General features: G+C 42.2%; 1 protein-coding gene across 1 annotated transcript in view; it reads right to left on the bottom strand.

The window, feature by feature from the left end:
- senp6a (SUMO specific peptidase 6a) overlaps positions 1–17,971 on the bottom strand; it is a 36,911-nt gene that overhangs the window by 8,433 nt on the left and 10,507 nt on the right. Inside the window, 14 exon segments of the mRNA XM_032543791.1 lie at positions 552–644; positions 744–866; positions 998–1,114; positions 1,785–1,954; positions 2,444–2,637; positions 3,108–3,290; positions 5,291–5,324; positions 6,191–6,331; positions 7,926–8,167; positions 10,422–10,815; positions 11,996–12,090; positions 13,369–13,439; positions 15,927–15,947; positions 17,528–17,683. Of these exon segments, the coding sequence (XP_032399682.1) occupies positions 552–644; positions 744–866; positions 998–1,114; positions 1,785–1,954; positions 2,444–2,637; positions 3,108–3,290; positions 5,291–5,324; positions 6,191–6,331; positions 7,926–8,167; positions 10,422–10,815; positions 11,996–12,090; positions 13,369–13,439; positions 15,927–15,947; positions 17,528–17,683 (2,034 nt within the window).

Below are 17,971 nucleotides of genomic sequence, written 5' to 3'. Positions count from 1 at the left end.
GGCCCTTGTTTAGAAGAGGTCTCCCAGCTAACCCTGTCTTGGACTGACCAAAGTTGGAGAAGCAGTTATCTAGCTGTGTGATGTGATCTTACCTCGCTACTGCACATGGGCAACTCCCAACAAAGATAGGAAACAAGTGAGATGTCTCACTCTGTAGCTAAAACAGAGACCTAAACACACAGGGTGAAAACAGGATGTGGGGGCGGTCTCTAGCTCACCCAGAGTGTTCGGCCCATGTAGGCTGAGTCCTGCAGCGGCCCGGGTTCGAATCCAACCCGCAGCCCTTTGCTGCGTGTCATCCCCAATCTCTCTCCCCCTTTCCTATCTATCCACTGTCACAAGCCCCCCCCAAAAAAATCTCTAAAAAAAAATAATCTGCAGCAATGTGCAGTACAAAAATATGGTGTTTTTTTGTAGGAAATGAAACCATGTAAACCTATTCTGGTACAACCTCAAAATTCAATTATGAACCTGAAAATTAGCATAATATGGGCACTTTTTTTAAGCGGTATGAAACTAAAGTTCTGTAATTTGTCAAACTGGAGACTCACGACTCATTGATGGGAACAAAAATGAAGTCCTTCTGGAACAGATCCACGTGTCGAGTCCACGTCTTGACCCGGTTGTGCTTCCTTTTCTGGACCCTGGAAAAATCAAAACAAAAAGGTTTAAAGAACTTTGCGGCAAAAACATCGGAACTTTTGACGTTAAAGCCCCTGCTGCTGATTCTGTCAGACACTCACGGCAGGTTTGTCGTGTCGGGAGCGTTCCTCCGCTCCCTCTGGTTCAGTCTCTTGTAAAAGAAGGAGCTGAAAACGTGGATTCTTTGTGCATCTTCTTTTTTTAATTTCTCTAAAACTAAATATCTAAGAGATGGGAGGGGAAACAGTGAAAGGGTTAAAAACAAAAGCTTTTCTGTCAGAGTGAATACATTGTATTGTGTAGAAGGTTATCATCTTGGTTTGTGAGGAAATAAAAATCTGCAACAGATACTTACTTTAAATAAAAGTCTATGATAACGTCGTTTAGGAATTCTCCGTCATTAAGGCAGTGGAGGTCTTCATTAGTGACCGATATGCCACCTTTGGCCGGAGGAGGAGGGTACACCATTAATCTGGAAGACAAATGACAACAACAACACGGTTACACTGGGAACACTGGGAGCATTACAGCTGGAACATGCCATACGCATAAGTGTTGTGTAGCGTAGATACGTGCCTGATCCTGGCCATTCATAATGGAAGTGTCTTTTTTTTTAAACATTATTTTTTTTTAATTTTTGGGGTTTCTCCGCCTTTATTTTTTGACCGGACAGCTAGGTGAGAAAGGGGTGAGAGAGGGGGAAGACATGCAGGAAACTGTCACAAGTCGGATTTGAGCCCTGGACTTCTGTGTCAAGGTATAAACTGATGAGCACCTGCTTTACCAGGTTTTGTTTTGGTAAAATATCCGGCTGCACTGTGGCCTTCTATGTGATTATCTGCCTGGCTTGACCTTGACCTATATAAAAAAAGACTTCAAATACAGTACTAGGGGACCACTAAGGTCTATATAAAAGACTTCAGATCCAGTGATAGGGGACCACTAAGGTCTATATAAAAGAGACTTCAGATACAGTATTAGGGGACCACTAAGGTCTATATAAAAGAGACTTCAGATACAGTATTAGGGGACCACTAAGGTCTATATAAAAGAGACTTAAGATACAGTATTAGGGGACCACTAAGGTCTATATGAAAGCATCCAAAGAGCACCATGTCATGGGACCTTTAAGAGTCACTCACTTGACAATTGGTCCAGAGAAGGTGGGCTGGAGGTCCGTCATGTCCTCCTCTTCATCGTCAAAGTAGGTGCCGTTGTGTTGACGGGTGGCCATGCGTGTGCGTACGGGCATGGCGACCGGGTTCACCGGGGAAGCTGGGGGGATTTTGGGAGGGGTTTGTACCGGCTTTTCCTGCAGAAAGAGGGACACGATGAGAATAGACTTACAACAACAACAGTCACTGTTAGAGTTGGCGGCTGATTTTTTTTCTTAAACATTTCTGCACATTTTCCCCTATCAAAATTAGACAAATTGGAAGAATGCTTACCAATATTGCCATTCACCAGTTTTCCATGTCAAAATGATCAAAGTCAGAGCCCTTTTTGAGTCAGTCAACTAAATACAATCCCTAGATGTCTACATGCAAACTTTGGCAGCAGAAACTTTCTTTCCCTTTGCCACGTCCTCCCTGTTCCCCATATTCACCTATTCTAAAGTTAATACCTAAAAATAACTAAAGGCTTGGTGGCAGCGCTGCACAGTATGATAGGAAGATCTAAGCTTTTCATACAGACTCAATTTAGGAAAATGGGCACAATAAGCGTCAAGCAGAAAGAGAAAAAAGTCGTTATTTCAGCTCCTGAAACCTCTGCAGGTCTGTGTTGTCACTCAGATGCCCACCTTCTCCTCCTTCTGTTTGGACGCCTTGTTGTAGTTGACCAGGCGGATGTTGGCCTCCTCGAAGGGCAGCTTGGCGGGGAAGTTGCTGAGGTTGTTGGTCCGGCCGATCTCGCCCAGGATGTCCTCCAGGATGACCTGCTCCTTCATCGCCAGGCCGTTCTCGAAGATCAAAACAATGAACTTCTCATCCGATTCTGGCGGCGCAGAGCGAGAGAAACAGTGGGCTTTAACCAAGACTTTTTATGGGGTTTTCCATTTTCATTTTAAATGCACTAAATTGTATCAAAACATAAAGAGATGATTTCTCTCATTAACAGCAGAGATGTTCCAATACCTAAAATGATGCTATCAATATAGGTGTAATTTCCAAGGGGGGATTACAACCAACAATAATAATACTTTGTTTACATTTCTGAAAGTGCATTTGTTAAGCACCATTCAATTAAAATGTGACTGCAAACTAAAATAAAACATTGCAGTCTCTGTATTTATTACCAAAGCATTTAACAGTAAAACAGTTAACATGGGGGAAATGTGAAAAAAAATTGCGTTGCAGGTTGATTTAAGTTGTGCGCCACTACATTTTCTGCCTGTGCCACTGCATTTCTTTTTGTTAGGGGCTGCACGGCTCGTTGTAAGTGTGGAGCCCAGGTTTTGTACTCACGGTCCCCGGCGCAGTCGTACCACTGCGCTCCCTTGGCCATGTTGAGCTGCGTGCGCAGGCGGACGCACTCGACCGGAGTCGTCTGGAAGAACAAGACGGGAAGTTTCCGGACGCTGCACCACTCGCAGCTGATCAGCTCCGACGCCTGCAGACAAACCTTCTCCACCGTGTTCGGCTCCGCCCCTGGCGACAAGCGTACATACAGGCTCATTTCACAAAATACCGTTGCGTAGAAGAATAAAAACATGATATTAAAGCAAAAAAACCCTCAAAGAACCTCCACAAGACCGAGCAAAGACAGTATGTTTAACTTGACGTAAATATATTAAGTGTATTATATTAAAGACATATGAGGCTAGATTTGACACAATATCATGTTTTACTGGTTTTAAAGGCTGCGTTACAGTAGAGTGATGTCAACTTTCTGACTTTACGAGACTTACAGGCTAATGGTAAGTTATGCTAAGCTATGGTACTAGTTAATAGCAAACAGGTACTTTTGTTAGTACAACCTCTGTCACGGTTCCAAGCGAGCTGAGGAGATACCAAAAGGTGACATGAGAGCATGCAGCCTGCTGATTGGTTGGAGAGAATCGTCACTAATCACTGCGTCATCATTGCTAGCAACAGACAGTTCACTGTTTTTTTAGCCTCCAGCTTCTTTTGAAACTAAATGCTTCTTCTGACAAACAGCCACAAGCCGAGAATGCCAAAAACAACACACTTTGGACGGTGTGTGTCTCGTTGGGTCACAGCAGTTTCCTGTGGCGTCGCTATGACGACCAGCCCAGCTCGCCCCTCGCATGATTCATGAGAACGTTTAGACTATTTTTTTTTGTGGCACTCCAGTTGCGTCATTTGCTGTGATTCCTATGGAGTTGTCTCAATCCTCCATCAGATACTTCCCTGTAGGCCTGCGTAATTCGGGGAAAAATATGAATTCCGATTGTTTTGCTTAGAATTGATATTACGATTCTCTGCCATGATTTTTCTGACCATGACAAAACAAAAGAAATTGGCAGTACCAAAGATTTTTTTGGCACCTACAGCACATTGCTCATCACCACAAGCCTGTAAACATAGAGGCTTCAATGAAGAGAAGGGAGAGCATTGCAGCACAAAGAAAAAGAAAGAGAAGTAGCGTTTGTGATGCAGGCGGCTCGTAAAATTAAATGAGAATCAAAGTCATTAAAAAATAAATGTTTGTTTTTAAACTGAATTCATTTAAAAATGAAATCATGAACAGGGTGAATCGAAAGCATGACGATTAATCGTGCAGGCCTACTTCAATGACCACTTTAATACGGCATTTCTGCATGAGTCTACTGCAGCGATCTAGGAAAAGAAGTTGGCAGATTATAAATTGAAAACAATTCGGAAAAGTCGGAAATGAATGATACGGGACATGAAGGCCAGTTACGTTCAGTCAAGCAGAAAGGACGAATAATAAACCTACCCTGCTCTGTAGGAATGAACTGTACAAAGTTGGATTCAGCACAAAAACACTTGTAGTAAGGTTAGTTTTGTGCATTGTTTTACGACATTTAAGATCATAAAAGGTAATTTAGTGTGAGACGGAAGGACGTATTTGGTATTTTTCTAGTCTCCTAAAAACATGTGAAGCTTGTTACTGTGATGGAGTTAACCTTCTAAATCTGCAATGGAAAAAGGAGGACGGGCACCGCGGCCGAGCCGAGCCGGTACTGGATGTGGGTAAGCGTATCATTTATCAAAACAGTCAATGCAACAATTTCGCCGCTATATCGGCATTGATGCATTTGGTCAAAAATACTCTGATCTTCAATTTTCCCCCCATTTGACCAGCTCTAATTATTAAGCGTTAGATTAACGTTTTATTGACCCTCTGCAGATTAATGCAGGCCTGCAGAAGGATGTTTTATGCTCACTAAAATCAAAAGGACATTTGTGAAATAAATAGTTTAATATGACATAGTGTGGGTGATATATGTTGCTTCTTCCAGTGCTCCGTATTTCTCGCTGGTGCTTCTGCGGATTTGAAGGAAATGAAGCTGTTTAAGTGAGATTAAACTAATCTCTGCTGGCCAGCAGGGACGGTAACCTGCACCGCTGCATCTCCAGCAGCAGACTGTTGGTGCCGTGTGATCCAACGGCTCGGCACAGAGTTTCATTTACTGAATTAATTACTGCGGGTGCGTTCGTACCTTCAGTTTCCAGCTGGACTTGGTCAATGGAAAACTGAAAAAGACAAAGAACAGAGGATGTCATTTATCATTTCCATTCGTCTTTTCAAAATAACTCCAATCGCTCGACTGGAATGTGAGAATGTCGGCTGGTTTTCTGTCCTTTTCTTCTTGTGGCAAGATAACTTCACCATGAGCTCTTTCCACGAGTTATTTTCTCTAAATACATTGTTGTTTTAAAAAGGTACTGTATTTCCACTTCTGTAAATTCACAGACACACACACACACACACCACACACACACACACACACACACACACACACACACACACACACACACACACACACACCTCAAATAATATCCATATTTATTATTATTATTATTATTATTATTATTATTAGGGCCTGAACACCAACAGTGGGCGCAATTCTTTCTTCCTCCCAGCAAATGATTTGCCTTTTGAGTGTGTTCAAAAACATTTTGAATTAAAACAAAAAATCCACACGCAGTCTGGCGGTGCGTTTGTGGCGCAGGGCGTGTGGGATTCTACAGCGATCACTACAAGCTGATGTCCATGATCCGAGCAAGGTAAACAGGGTGAATGCTGATCCCCAGTTCAACATGACACTTTTTGTGTCCTTTTAGACCAGGTTGTCTTTTTAAAGTGAAATATATCCAAAAATAGAGACTACAAAAAAATGTAATTGTGCATGTATTCTACACGGGACACCTGGATATTTTTCATACTTTTCTCCACAAACGGTCAGACTCTTAAATCATGCAATCATTTCAAATGACCCAATTTATTTTCCATAACTTGACCACGACTCGGGACAGAGAGAGTGGGTGGGTTATTGGTGACATGCGGCTGCAGAGTCTGACGGCAAGATTTTACCATGAAAGAAATCAATAGTACTCACGACGACGGGCTTGGTCACCATCCTGCGTAGAGTTCCCACCCTCACGCTCCGACACTGCAGGATGATGCTGCCACACTTGTCAGCCGCAAATTTGGGCTTCTTTATCTGCGGTGAAAACTGCTCAGGGGGCTGATTTCCATACTGCAAGATAAGATTTTTGAGAGATGCTTTGTAGTTTCTTTCTCAGGCGGTTTTGCTTCATTTCACTGCTATTCAACACGTTTGCACACCCTGCACACAATGTACTGCCTGCTTTTCCTTTCTTTCACATCAAACATGGTAGTTATAGTGTCTTTTTACAAACTTAAGAGTTATCCCTACCTATGTAACCCAACTGTTTTGGGCATGTAAGCCAAATGAATGTAACCACGAGACTTCTCTCAGATCTAATGGTTGTAGTTTGTCCCCAGTTTTGTCTTTAACCCTTTGAACTCTGCAGTAGAAAGGGTCTGCCTGTGTCTACATTGGTATATTTTTGCTTATTGTCATGTAATTTCTCTGAATTCTTCAAATGCTTCCCATGCCTAAAATCAGTACAACCTAAGCTAATAGGTCATGTATGTCAATAAACCATAAAAATGAAATCAAACTATAAAAAAAAAAAAAGTTCTTTAAAGTGCCCATATTACAATTTTGTTCTGGGATTTGGGGTGTTATTTTGTGTCTCTGTTGCTTCCACACGCATACTTACCGTTTTGGGATGGTTTTTTTAAGAGGAGACCTTGTTAAAGTCAGAAGCTCCAAAGTTTAAAACTACACAAATAAATAAAAAATAAATAGCTTTATTTGTTTCTTCCTGTTCTTTCAACCCTGGATGTAGAAAAAGTAGACAGTTATTGTTTTCCGTGCATGTTCCGTTTCATACTTTTTGAGGGGAGACAAATCTACCTCTTCTAAATATGGTGGGGGGGGGAACCCCCATTCGGAAAGTAACCCGTTGGTCGGCTGGCCATGGGGTCCAGGGTTGTGATGGAATAGTTTTTTCTTACCTTCTTAGGCCATAAAACGTGCATGCAGGCTGAAACGTACCCGTGCAGTTTTAAATAAGCTATAAGAAGAAAGAAACTCCACTGCTGCTACTATGCTAATATGCAATGGTAAACAATGCAGTGTTAATGTAGTCTCGCTTTGCCAGACCTTCCTCCACCGTGAACTGGCTACACTGCATTCAAGGATGGAGAAAAACATACCCATGTTTATTGGCTTTTCTTTAAACCAATCACAATCGTCTTGGGCGGTGCTAAGCGCCTCTGCAAAATACCCTGCGGAAGGAACTAGTTTTGGTCGAACATGTCAAGTTTAAAAGTTGTTTCAGTCATGCAACAGAAAACTCATATTGGACAGATATTCTAGCGAGATCTGAGAAAATGTTAACCATAGTCCTCAGAAATCCATTCAAAAGGTCAACATGAAAGGAAGCCCAAGGCAAGAGATATCCAGGGTAAATGAGTGAAGTCAGGTGGCTTTACGTCGGCAACGGACCAATCCTGGAAGTGGAACGTCGAGGATGTAGACTAACAATAATGTGTCTACCTCAACTGAAAACGGAGAAATGTCTTAGCCCTATAGTAAACGTTACCCGTAGAAATAACTCATAACAATATTACACAAAAGAAATCCCCATATAGCCAAAACAAAATATACGGCGATGACGATGTCATCACCATGGCAGTAGCACGTCACCGCCGGTGTTGCTGTGATGTGGTTATCGGCACAGCCCCTAACCTGGTCTCACCTGATCTTTCATGCGGGCTCTCCGTGGTATCGTGATCTTCATGTTGACGTCTTCGAAGAATCCCGTGTTCAGCTCCTCCGGCTCGCAGCCGGCGCTCTTCACCGCCGCCTCCACTCGGCCACCAGAGGGCGCCGGCGAGGAGTGGGCCGAGTCAGCGGGGCGGGGGGAAACGCTGTCCAGTCTGTTGACACTTCCCGTGCTGGCGTTGTCCGCCTCCTCCTCATCGTCGCTGGACAGGACGACTGGGGGAGGGAACATCGGGGGTAGAATTCTTGAACATTTTCTTACCAACCACTGCACTTGGCTTGAGTTAAAAAAACTTTCCTTTGTGTATTTTTATGCAGACTTGAGGCCTTATTGCACCTAATTTAACAGAAAAATAGTTCAGTTTCCCTCCCAAAAATGTACAATTTTAACATAGATGATCCGTTTTCATATTAAAAGGCTTTTGGATCCAGATGCAACACGTTTTATCATTAACGTTCAGAGACCAGGTATAATTGCTGATGTTATGTTGCTAATAAAATGTTTGACATTTTGGAAATATTGGAAAAGCTAGAGAAGATATCTTAAAAAGCTAAAAGACAAAACTTGCTAAAGAAGTCCACAAATTAAGTTGGTTTTAATACCCGCATTGTTTTACATTCATTCATTCATTCATTCAGCTTAGGTGCTGCACCCAAGCTTTATAATGGTAGGGAAAACCCTGATTATGTGTATTTTTTTTATTAAACTGAATCCAACAAAATAAACTGTCCTGTACAGCCCATAACATTTTTAACAGATGATCCTTTCACATTAAAAAGGCTTTTGGACTCAGATGCAACATGTTTTATTGTTAAAATAACAGCACCCTCCGAGCGCTTCCCAGATCCTTTGTTTGGAATTTGGAACTTTTTTGTTATCTCATTTATGTCACATTTGCTTTTTATCTGGCCGAAAACTATTTTATAAAAAGGTGAAAGACAAGATATATTTCATTAGAGAACTTCTTCAACTTACTGTAAGCTTGCTTTGAATATGTTGTGTACATACTGTATGTGACACTGTTGGAATCTAGCCGCATGTGTGTTTGCTTACTTTTCCCACAGCAGTGACGTCTGTTAGGTGGAGTATTGTTTGTTTTATTCTCCTAATCTGGCTGCGAAGTGTTGAGAGAAATTTGGACTTGACATGCAGAGTCCAGTTTGTGCAGAACCCGACATTTAGAAAGCTCCAACTTATGACAGACTTTCCTCATTTGTACCCCAAAACACGACTGGGCTCTTGATCGGTACAAATCTGCTGGATGACTTGTGTCAGCAGGGTTAAATCCTAGTGGTAAAGCGCAAGCCCATATGTAGAGGCCTGTTGTCGACGCAGAGGTCGTGGGTTCGGTTCTAACCAGCGGCACTTTCCTGCATGTCATTCCCCGTCTCTCTCTCCTTTCATGTCTAAGCTGTCACTAATAACGGCCTAAATGCTTTTACATAGACCTTAGTGGTCCTCTAATACTGTATCTGAAGTCTCTTTTATATAGACCTTAGTGGTCCCCTAATACTGTATCTGAAGTCTCTTTTATATAGACCTTAGTGGTCCCCTAATACTGTATCTGAAGTCTCTTTTATATAGACCTTAGTGGTCCCCTAATACTGTATCTGAAGTCTCTTTTATATAGACTTTAGTGGTCCATAATAATGTATCTGAAGTCTCTTTTATATAGCTCTTAGTGGTCCCCTAATACTGTATCTGAGGTCTCTTTTATATAGACCTTAGTGGTCCCCTAATACTGTATCTGAAGTCTCTTTTAAAAGACCTTAGTGTTCCATAATAATGTATCTGAAGTCTCTTTTATTAGACCTTAGTGGTCCCCTAATACTGTATCTGAAGTCTTTTTTATATAGACCTTAGTGGTCCCTAACTGTATCTGAAGCCCTCTTTTATATAACCTTAGTGGTCCCCTAAATGTATCTGAAGTCTCTTTTATATAGACCTTAGTGGGCTATATAAAATACCTCTGAAAAATCGATATTGAGAAATGCCTTGTCCATTCATACCCAATTTCAACCCCCAAAAGGAGTAAATCTCATCAGCGTCATGAGCCAATCGCACGCAGCATGCTTCTACCAAGATGTAAAAATTTCTGGATTGGCTGTCTAAGATTACACATAGTAAGGTCCGCAGGAAAAACTCTGTTAAAACAGAGACGGATTACATAGTGGAGCTGAAACAAAAATAAAAACTTCCCCCCCCTCACACAAAACACACACACACCCACACACAACACACCACACCCCCCACACACACACACACCACACACACACACACACACCACACACACACACACACACCACACACACACACACACACACACACACACCCACACACCAACACAAACAAATCTCAGATTCGGCAAAACCAAACCCAAATACATTTATGTCTCTCAAGCAATATCAAAATGGTTTCCACACCTTCAAAAGTTTTTTGTGAATTATCAGTACTACTACTATTACTCACTGGGGTCGTTGAGCTCGTGCTGCTGCACCGTGGCCCTCTTCCCTTTGGTCGGGTTCCTGGCTCCGCAGCAGCCCGATGTCCCGGCTAACAGAGGCGACCGGCCGTTGCTCAGAGGTGGAACGCTCCCCCTGATGCTCGTGATCCGTACGGGCAGAGTCTCCCCGCGCGGCCCCCTCATGTTCGACGCCGGCTTGTAGAAGTTCTGTTGTGGGCTGTTTGGTCCGGGGGAGGGCTGGGACCGGATGGGGGGCCGCGGGGTCAGAGACGGCAGCGTGGCCTGCTGGCGACAGGGCAGCAGCGCCGCGCCGCACCCGCAGCTTTGACACTTGCTGACATCCTCGCTCGGCTTGTTGCACTTCAAGCACACTGCCTGGAAGACGGTCGGCCGCAGAGGCTGCCCAGAAGAAACTCTTGTTAAAAAGGAATTAGTTATGCAATCCCAGACCTTCCTCCACAGCGCGCGGAGGAAGGTCTGGATAGTCCACACAGCATTCTGGGATGGAAGAAAAACGTACTCTGGTTTATTGACATTTCTTTAAACCAATCACAATTGCTTTGGCCCCGGAAACAAGCCAGCATAATTACAATTGTAAAACAAGCCACTACATTACAGTATAAATATTGGTGATGAGGAAAAATTAAAAAATGGTACGTATTGTGATTTATTTTGCGATGATTTTTGGAATCGATAACCCTCCCTAGAATCAATAAAAAATATATATATTTTACCAATGATTCAGCTAAATATTTTTTGTTTATACGGGAGGCATGCAAGGATTCGGGGTAAAATATGAATCATGATTTTTTTAGCTTAGAATCGATATCATGATCCTCTGCCACAATTTTAACGTGTATTGCACACATGAACCATGACAAAACAAAACAAATTGGCAGTACCAACAAAGACTTTTTTTGGCACCTATAGCACATTGGGCATCACCACAGGCCTGTAAACACAGAGGCTTCAATGGAGAGAAGGGAGAGCATTAAAACCTATTTTAAGGTCTATGTTTAAAACTCACAGAAGAAAGTAGTGTTTGTGATGCAGTCCGTTTGTAAAATTAAATAATAAAAGTCATGAAAAAATTGTATTTAAAAATTTAATTGCGAGCGGGGCGAATTGAGATTGCGATTTTATAACTATTTATCGTGCAGGCCTATTATACGGTCCCGTCGACAGCGTCTGTTTCTAGTAAAACAGACGGAAAGCAGAGAACGCAGAAAACCTATGTTGTGTTCATCTTAGTCTCGCATTGCCAGACCTTCCTCCACAGCGCTGCGGAGGAAGGTCTGGCTAGTCTACACAGCATTCTGGGATGGGAGAAAAACTGGTATAAAACAACTGCTGAAAGAATGTATCGGACTACATTCTTTCAACATTATGTAGTCTTCTTTTTATTTATTTTTTAGCAATATTACTTGGAAGGAGACGGCGTGAATTTCTGTCAACTCTTGTGACATTGAACCACGGACACTGAAGCTGACACTGTCCCCAGCTCAGACTGAGAGGAAGGACAAGTGTGCAGCTGATTTCTGGGTAATCCGGACCTCTGTGCTGCTGCGCCGGCTCTTACCTCGGCTGCTTTGACTTGCGAAGGAAAAGTGCAGCAGTCTTCCAACGGTTTCCTCTTCTGCTGGATGCGACGCTTTATGGTCAGGCTGTCCTCTTCTGGAAAAGGTTAAACAGTTACACAATCAAGACTAAATGTAATCAGGCTGAGGATGTAAGGCAAGGCAACTTTATTTCTACAGCAGCTTTCAGCAACAAGGCAGTTCAGTTACATTCCTTTGCACTTAAGGTAGTTCTCCATTAGTTCAATATTGACAACAGGGCAGATACTAAGTGTATTGTTTAAAGTTTGTGTCATTATACAGTTTGCACTAAAGAGTCTGTTTACATTCCATTGCATTTTAGTTAGTTCACTATCAGCCTGTACACAATGTATACATTTAAAATGTATACCAGTTTAAAAGCACAACCGGCACCGGTTTTCTTTTTCTTTTCGAATATGAACTTTGTCCGGAGTTTCCCTTTCTAACATGTAGCACACAACAGGAGATTGTCCGTGTCAGACGCGGTCTTACTTCATGGAAATACTTTATTTGTTTTAGGCGAGGGGTGGCGCCTGGGTAGAGCGTGCAGGAGACATGAAGTGAAGCAGATTACACCGCGGTCATGTAGCGGATCTAATTTGGTCAAACAATCTTTGGCAGTTCCTTGATTGTGTCAGACGATTTCGGCGTGGGCCCTTACCGACAGAAGTTTCTGAGTCTTGTCAGACCTTCTTCTACACCCTTGACTGTTTGTTCCGGTGTGGCGCGAGTCGGCAACACACCGACTCGCTTGCTATGTCGTGAATCCTCCGGACAAGGACCTGTTACATTTAGCTCCCCCCTCCATCGTCAACTTTATTTTCCAAATTTTCTTTTCCAAGACGAATATTTCTTATTGGTGAGTTGTTTCGGTTAAAGAGCTTTGCTTAGCCGAGCGAGTGTTTCATTTGCGCTCTTCTCCCTTCAGTCAGGAGCTTTGAGGATTAAAATGTGGGAGGCCTGAGATCTCCTCCTCTGCAGCCCTGCTGGCTGTCTCACACACACACACACACCACACACACACACCACACACACATCATCACACACCCCCATCACAAGGCACAAACCTGCCCACACACCCCCACAGACCAGTACACACACACACACACACAGATCCACACACACACACAGCACACACATCAGTGCACACCACACACCACACAAACCAACACACACACACACACACACACACACACACACCACACACCCCACAAAACACACACACTTCATCTTCCTCCCACGAAACACAGGCCCAAAATAACTAGCTTTCAGCCAGTAAACCACCCTGTACTCTCTTTAAAACAGCTTTTAAAAAGAATCGTGTGTGATGCGTTTGAAGAGCTGGGAACTCTACCTAAGATCTCTGGACAGGTGAGGACGATGCTGTCCACTTCGACAGCTTGTTGCGAGGTGGAGAAGTCATTTCTGCAGGAGGAAAGAAGACAGTCAGTGAATGAAATGGCCTCATGAAACATGTTCTACATCCATGGAGCAGTAGTTAGGGTTCAGGTTTGCACCACGCTGGCAAGTGATGCTAAAAGTAAATTTTGCACTCGCAAGACTTGGGTTTGTTTTTAATGATTTCTTGCCAAGACTGCAAGTACAAAACAAAATCAAGGCTAAAGCCCCACCTGACTAGAATTTTAAATTTCTGAATCAACAAACTTTCAAGAAGTATCAAAATGTGTGTTAATAATTATTCATAGACAGAGTTTCTCCAAACTGAGAAACACACCAACTTTTCCAAACTGTTAAATGGAAAAATTCGGCCACAGCGGTTTGGCTGGCTCACAGATGCATTGTTGCATTTCATTTTTTTTTAGATTAGATTCAACATGTCACAAGTACAGGAGCAACAAAATTTAGTTGGTGTCTGACCAGAAGTGCTTAAGCAGTAGAGTTGGTACCGATTGGATTTTTACAACTGATGCCAAACCGGTACTTTTAAAACGATTCCAATTCCTAAACCAATTCTTGAAAAACTGAAAAAACATCATAAATTGAAAATTTAAATGTAACAATATATTAATGTTGTAAAGTACTTAAATATACACTATATTAAGTAAACCCAAGTCACCTAACACACAACTATAATAACAACAATAAATAACAGTTCCACTATTAACAAGTAACAACAACATAGATGCAAGCCAACACAAACACCGACTGATGTCTGACTGATTTGTTGGATGAAATGTTTCTGAACAAATGTTTCTAAAGATGGCAGTCAAAACTAGAGTTTAATTGGACATGTTTTCTATGACAGTAAATAACCTTTAAATGAATCTTGAATAATTGACAGTGACTGTGGGCTGCAGCTCTGCTGAGGCTGGAACAGATATGAATCAGTTATGAGCTGCTGCAGTTGGTGTGAATGCAACCGGAGTGGTAAAAATAAAAAAAGGTTGGTCATGTTTTCAAAGCTATCACGGACACGGTGCTGTGGAGGGATCTCCAGCACTGCCGGCTGAACATCGGCTTTCGAGTTCTGCTCCAAAATTCTAATTTATACCAAAAAAATAAATAAATGTTTTTCTTATGGACAAAATCTATGCAGGGAGGTAGTGGGTTAGAAAATTATGTCTGACATAATTTATGGTCTTATCTGTGAATTATTTGCATTATTGTTTTTTTTGCAAGACGTGGATAAAGAAAAGAACGAAAATATTTTGGGGGAAAGTTGATTTTTCTTTCATCAATTTCTTGTGCCACGGTATCAGAAATTGGGCAGACGCACCATGTAGTCACGGTTGCATTTTTCAATAATCCTGCCGACATAATGCACGCCCCGTTGGCTGCTGCTCACATTGCAATTAAACAAGTAGAACTATTCAGAGGTTATTGGGCCCGTTGGGTCCACTTTAACTCCACATACTGTTGTGTTGATGTAGTTTATTGTCAAAACGTTCGCTTTCTTCCGAGTAGACTATTAACCTACCAGCTCCACCAAAAACGTCACCGCGGTCAACTTGTTAGTTCTGTCAGCTCATCGTCCTGATATCAAACATCTTGAAATATTCAAACGGTAAGCGAGTCAGTGTAATAAAATATAAATTGGAAAAAGTCTATAGATGTAGTCATGCGGGTTTTAGTTTCCCTATGAAGAATTTCTTGTAAAATTCATTTTGTAGTCATGTTGCCGATGTTAAGGGGCCTATTGTTCCTTAAGAAATACAGTTGATCACAGCTGAAAATAGGCCTCATTGTGTGTGAATAAAGACCTGTTCCTGTAAGTTCTGGGTTGTTCTTGTTAATCAATTCATTAAGCTTGAAAATATCTAACAAATACAGGTTTTCAAAAACCTCAAAACATTTAGTTTCACGCTCAGATCGTTTGAACAAATACTAGAAAAAGATTGTTTGCAGTTAGGCTTGGGTCGAGCCTGAACGCATCAGGCCGATTTGGACTAGGACTGACATTTAAATCAAAGTCAAACCACGGCAGGGACATTCTTTGGGCGCCCGGATAGCTCAGCTGGTAGAGCGGGCATCCATTTATAGAGGGGCCCGGGGTTTGACTCAGACCGGCGGCCTTTTGCCGCATGTCATTCCCCTCTCTCTTTCCCTTTTCACGTCTTCTGTTATCCTATCAAAATAAAGGCCAACCCCCCCCCCCCCGAAAAAACACCAGCTTCTACTAACACAGTAAACTGTTAAACGTGTCCAGCATTTAAGCAGCGTTACTGCTTCCTTGTGCAGTCCGTTTTTGTCACAGTCATGCATGAGATGATTTTACTCATGAGAGGAAAGGAAACCACACATTGACAGAGACCCTCAGCATGTCGAGAGAGATGCTGCTGCAAAAACAAGCCCGAGATAAATGACACGCACAATGTTCCGTGGACATAAAACGACCGTGAAATGAGATCCAGTCTGTCAACTCGGAGTAATGCAGCTGGATCAAAGTCTTACCTTTCCTTCAAATCAAGGCTGCTTGAAGATAGAAATCAAACAGAGAGAAACATCTCACTAATGCAGCAGTTCATTGTTACAGCCTCCACTTCCATTAAAGGCATTTTCTTTTAAATCAGTCAACTATTTTGATAATCTAGTTGTCATTTTTTATGGAAAAAAGTGAAAAACATTCTCTAATCCTAACCCCCTAAATGGGATTATTTTTCAGAGGTTTGAACTTTTCTTTGCAGTTGTACTTTGAATGGTGGAAAAACGTAAACAAACGTTTATATGTTACATTCCCCCACATTATGGGAAGTTTAGTTCAAACTTGGAGCATGATTAATCCCCAAATAGTTATTTTAACGCTCCTGTGGTCCTCGGGTTAAATTTGACCCAGTTTTTCAGAAATTTGGATTTCTTACAACCAAATTGTCAAAAATAATAACATGGATGGCTCCGTACATTGCTCTTTACAAGTCAAATTAATCGTCAGTTCACAACTTTCATTGAATGTTTTATTCAATGTCATAACATTTGAAGAAGAGAATGGATAAAAGAACGTTGAAAAAAGTGACAAAAATGTTGGGAAAAAAACAAGCACAAAAAATGTACAAAAAATGTCGGAAGTGACAAAAATTTCGGAAAGCGCTTCGAAAAAAAAGGTAAAAAAAATAAAAAGATAAATTAAATTAAAACACTGGGAAAAGCGACAAAAGCTTCTTATAGTTTAAATTTAAAATGTTGACCCAGAAAAACACAAAGTTGCATGGCTGACTGGAAGACGACACAAGGGTTAAGTAGAGATGAGAAAGGAGAGGAGCACAAGTAAAGGCCAATTTATACTTGCGTAAAATCTAGCCTGGAGCCTGACGTGCACCTCTCGAAAAACGGAACTACACGTCGCAGAGACGCACACAACTCAACCCCCCCCCCCGGATTAATTTCCTGGTTCTCCTTCTCCATAAACAACATGAAATCAAGGAGAGGGTTAACTTCTCCTGCTACAGATGTCTCACCGTGGTCAGAAAGAACAGGGGAGACACTTTGTTTCTCTCACTATGACTCTAGAGCAGGGGTCTCAAACTCAACTTACTTGGGGGCCGCTGAAAGTAGAGTCTGGGTTTGGCTGGGCCGCATCAAGTATTCCAAAAAAAAACAACTATTTCCTCCAAACAGGGCGCGGAACTGCCGGTGCTATAAGCCCCTAGATCTGATATGGTTGGTGAATTTCACAACAACAGACATCACACTGTCAAACCTCAGGCATTTGCCGCAAAGAGTACTTACCTAGCTTGACAACCGTCACGCCGCTGTCAGGAGACTACTACGGTAGCCCATAAGTGACAAGCGCAATGAGAAAAAGTTTCAGAACGCGCGGGCCGCACTAACACTTAACTTTGATGTCAAGTAGGGGGCCACAAAATATCATCCCGCGGGCCGCAATTGGCCCCCGGGCCGCGAGTTTGAGACCCATGCTCTAGAGTCACTACTCACTCTGAAGCTAATCGCCACTACTCTCTCACTCGCTCTACCCTCCCCCTACACAAATATGTTCGTATTGGATTTTTTTTTACTGGACAGTCTGAAAATGGCACTTGATCCCCGCTCCGTCTTACCTTTGGACTGGTTTCCTTATTGCGGAGGGCATTTGTGCGTGCTGAAAGTGTCGACCTTGTAAAACGATTCCTGGCGAAGGTGCGGGATGGCTGATGATGAAATAGTTGGTTCTGTTGGGCATGGGCGAGGACGTTGCTACGGTGAGAGGGACCTCGCTGTGGGAAAGGACGACACGGAAAAGTGCAGGTCAAACTGAGGCTTCAGAGGCAATAAAAGCAAAAAAAGAACACTTTACAAGAGGAGTTCACAAACTTATTAATAAAGTCAAATGTCTGGGTAAAAGGTTTTTACTTTTCCTTCCATTGAACACAATGTATTTTATGCTTAAACACTGGCAAGGAGGGGGATTTCTAAACTTGTTTTTTTGCCCTTGACGACTAAAAACAGCTCATACCACAGAAACGGTATGAAGGAATATTTGAGTGGTTTTAAAAACCATGACT

The sequence above is a fragment of the Etheostoma spectabile genome, chromosome 18 (genome assembly GCF_008692095.1).
Source record: "Etheostoma spectabile isolate EspeVRDwgs_2016 chromosome 18, UIUC_Espe_1.0, whole genome shotgun sequence".
In the NCBI taxonomy this organism is placed as follows: domain Eukaryota; kingdom Metazoa; phylum Chordata; class Actinopteri; order Perciformes; family Percidae; genus Etheostoma; species Etheostoma spectabile.
The sequence above is the reverse complement of the archived record's forward strand: the minus strand, read 5'-3'. Positions and strand labels throughout refer to the sequence as shown.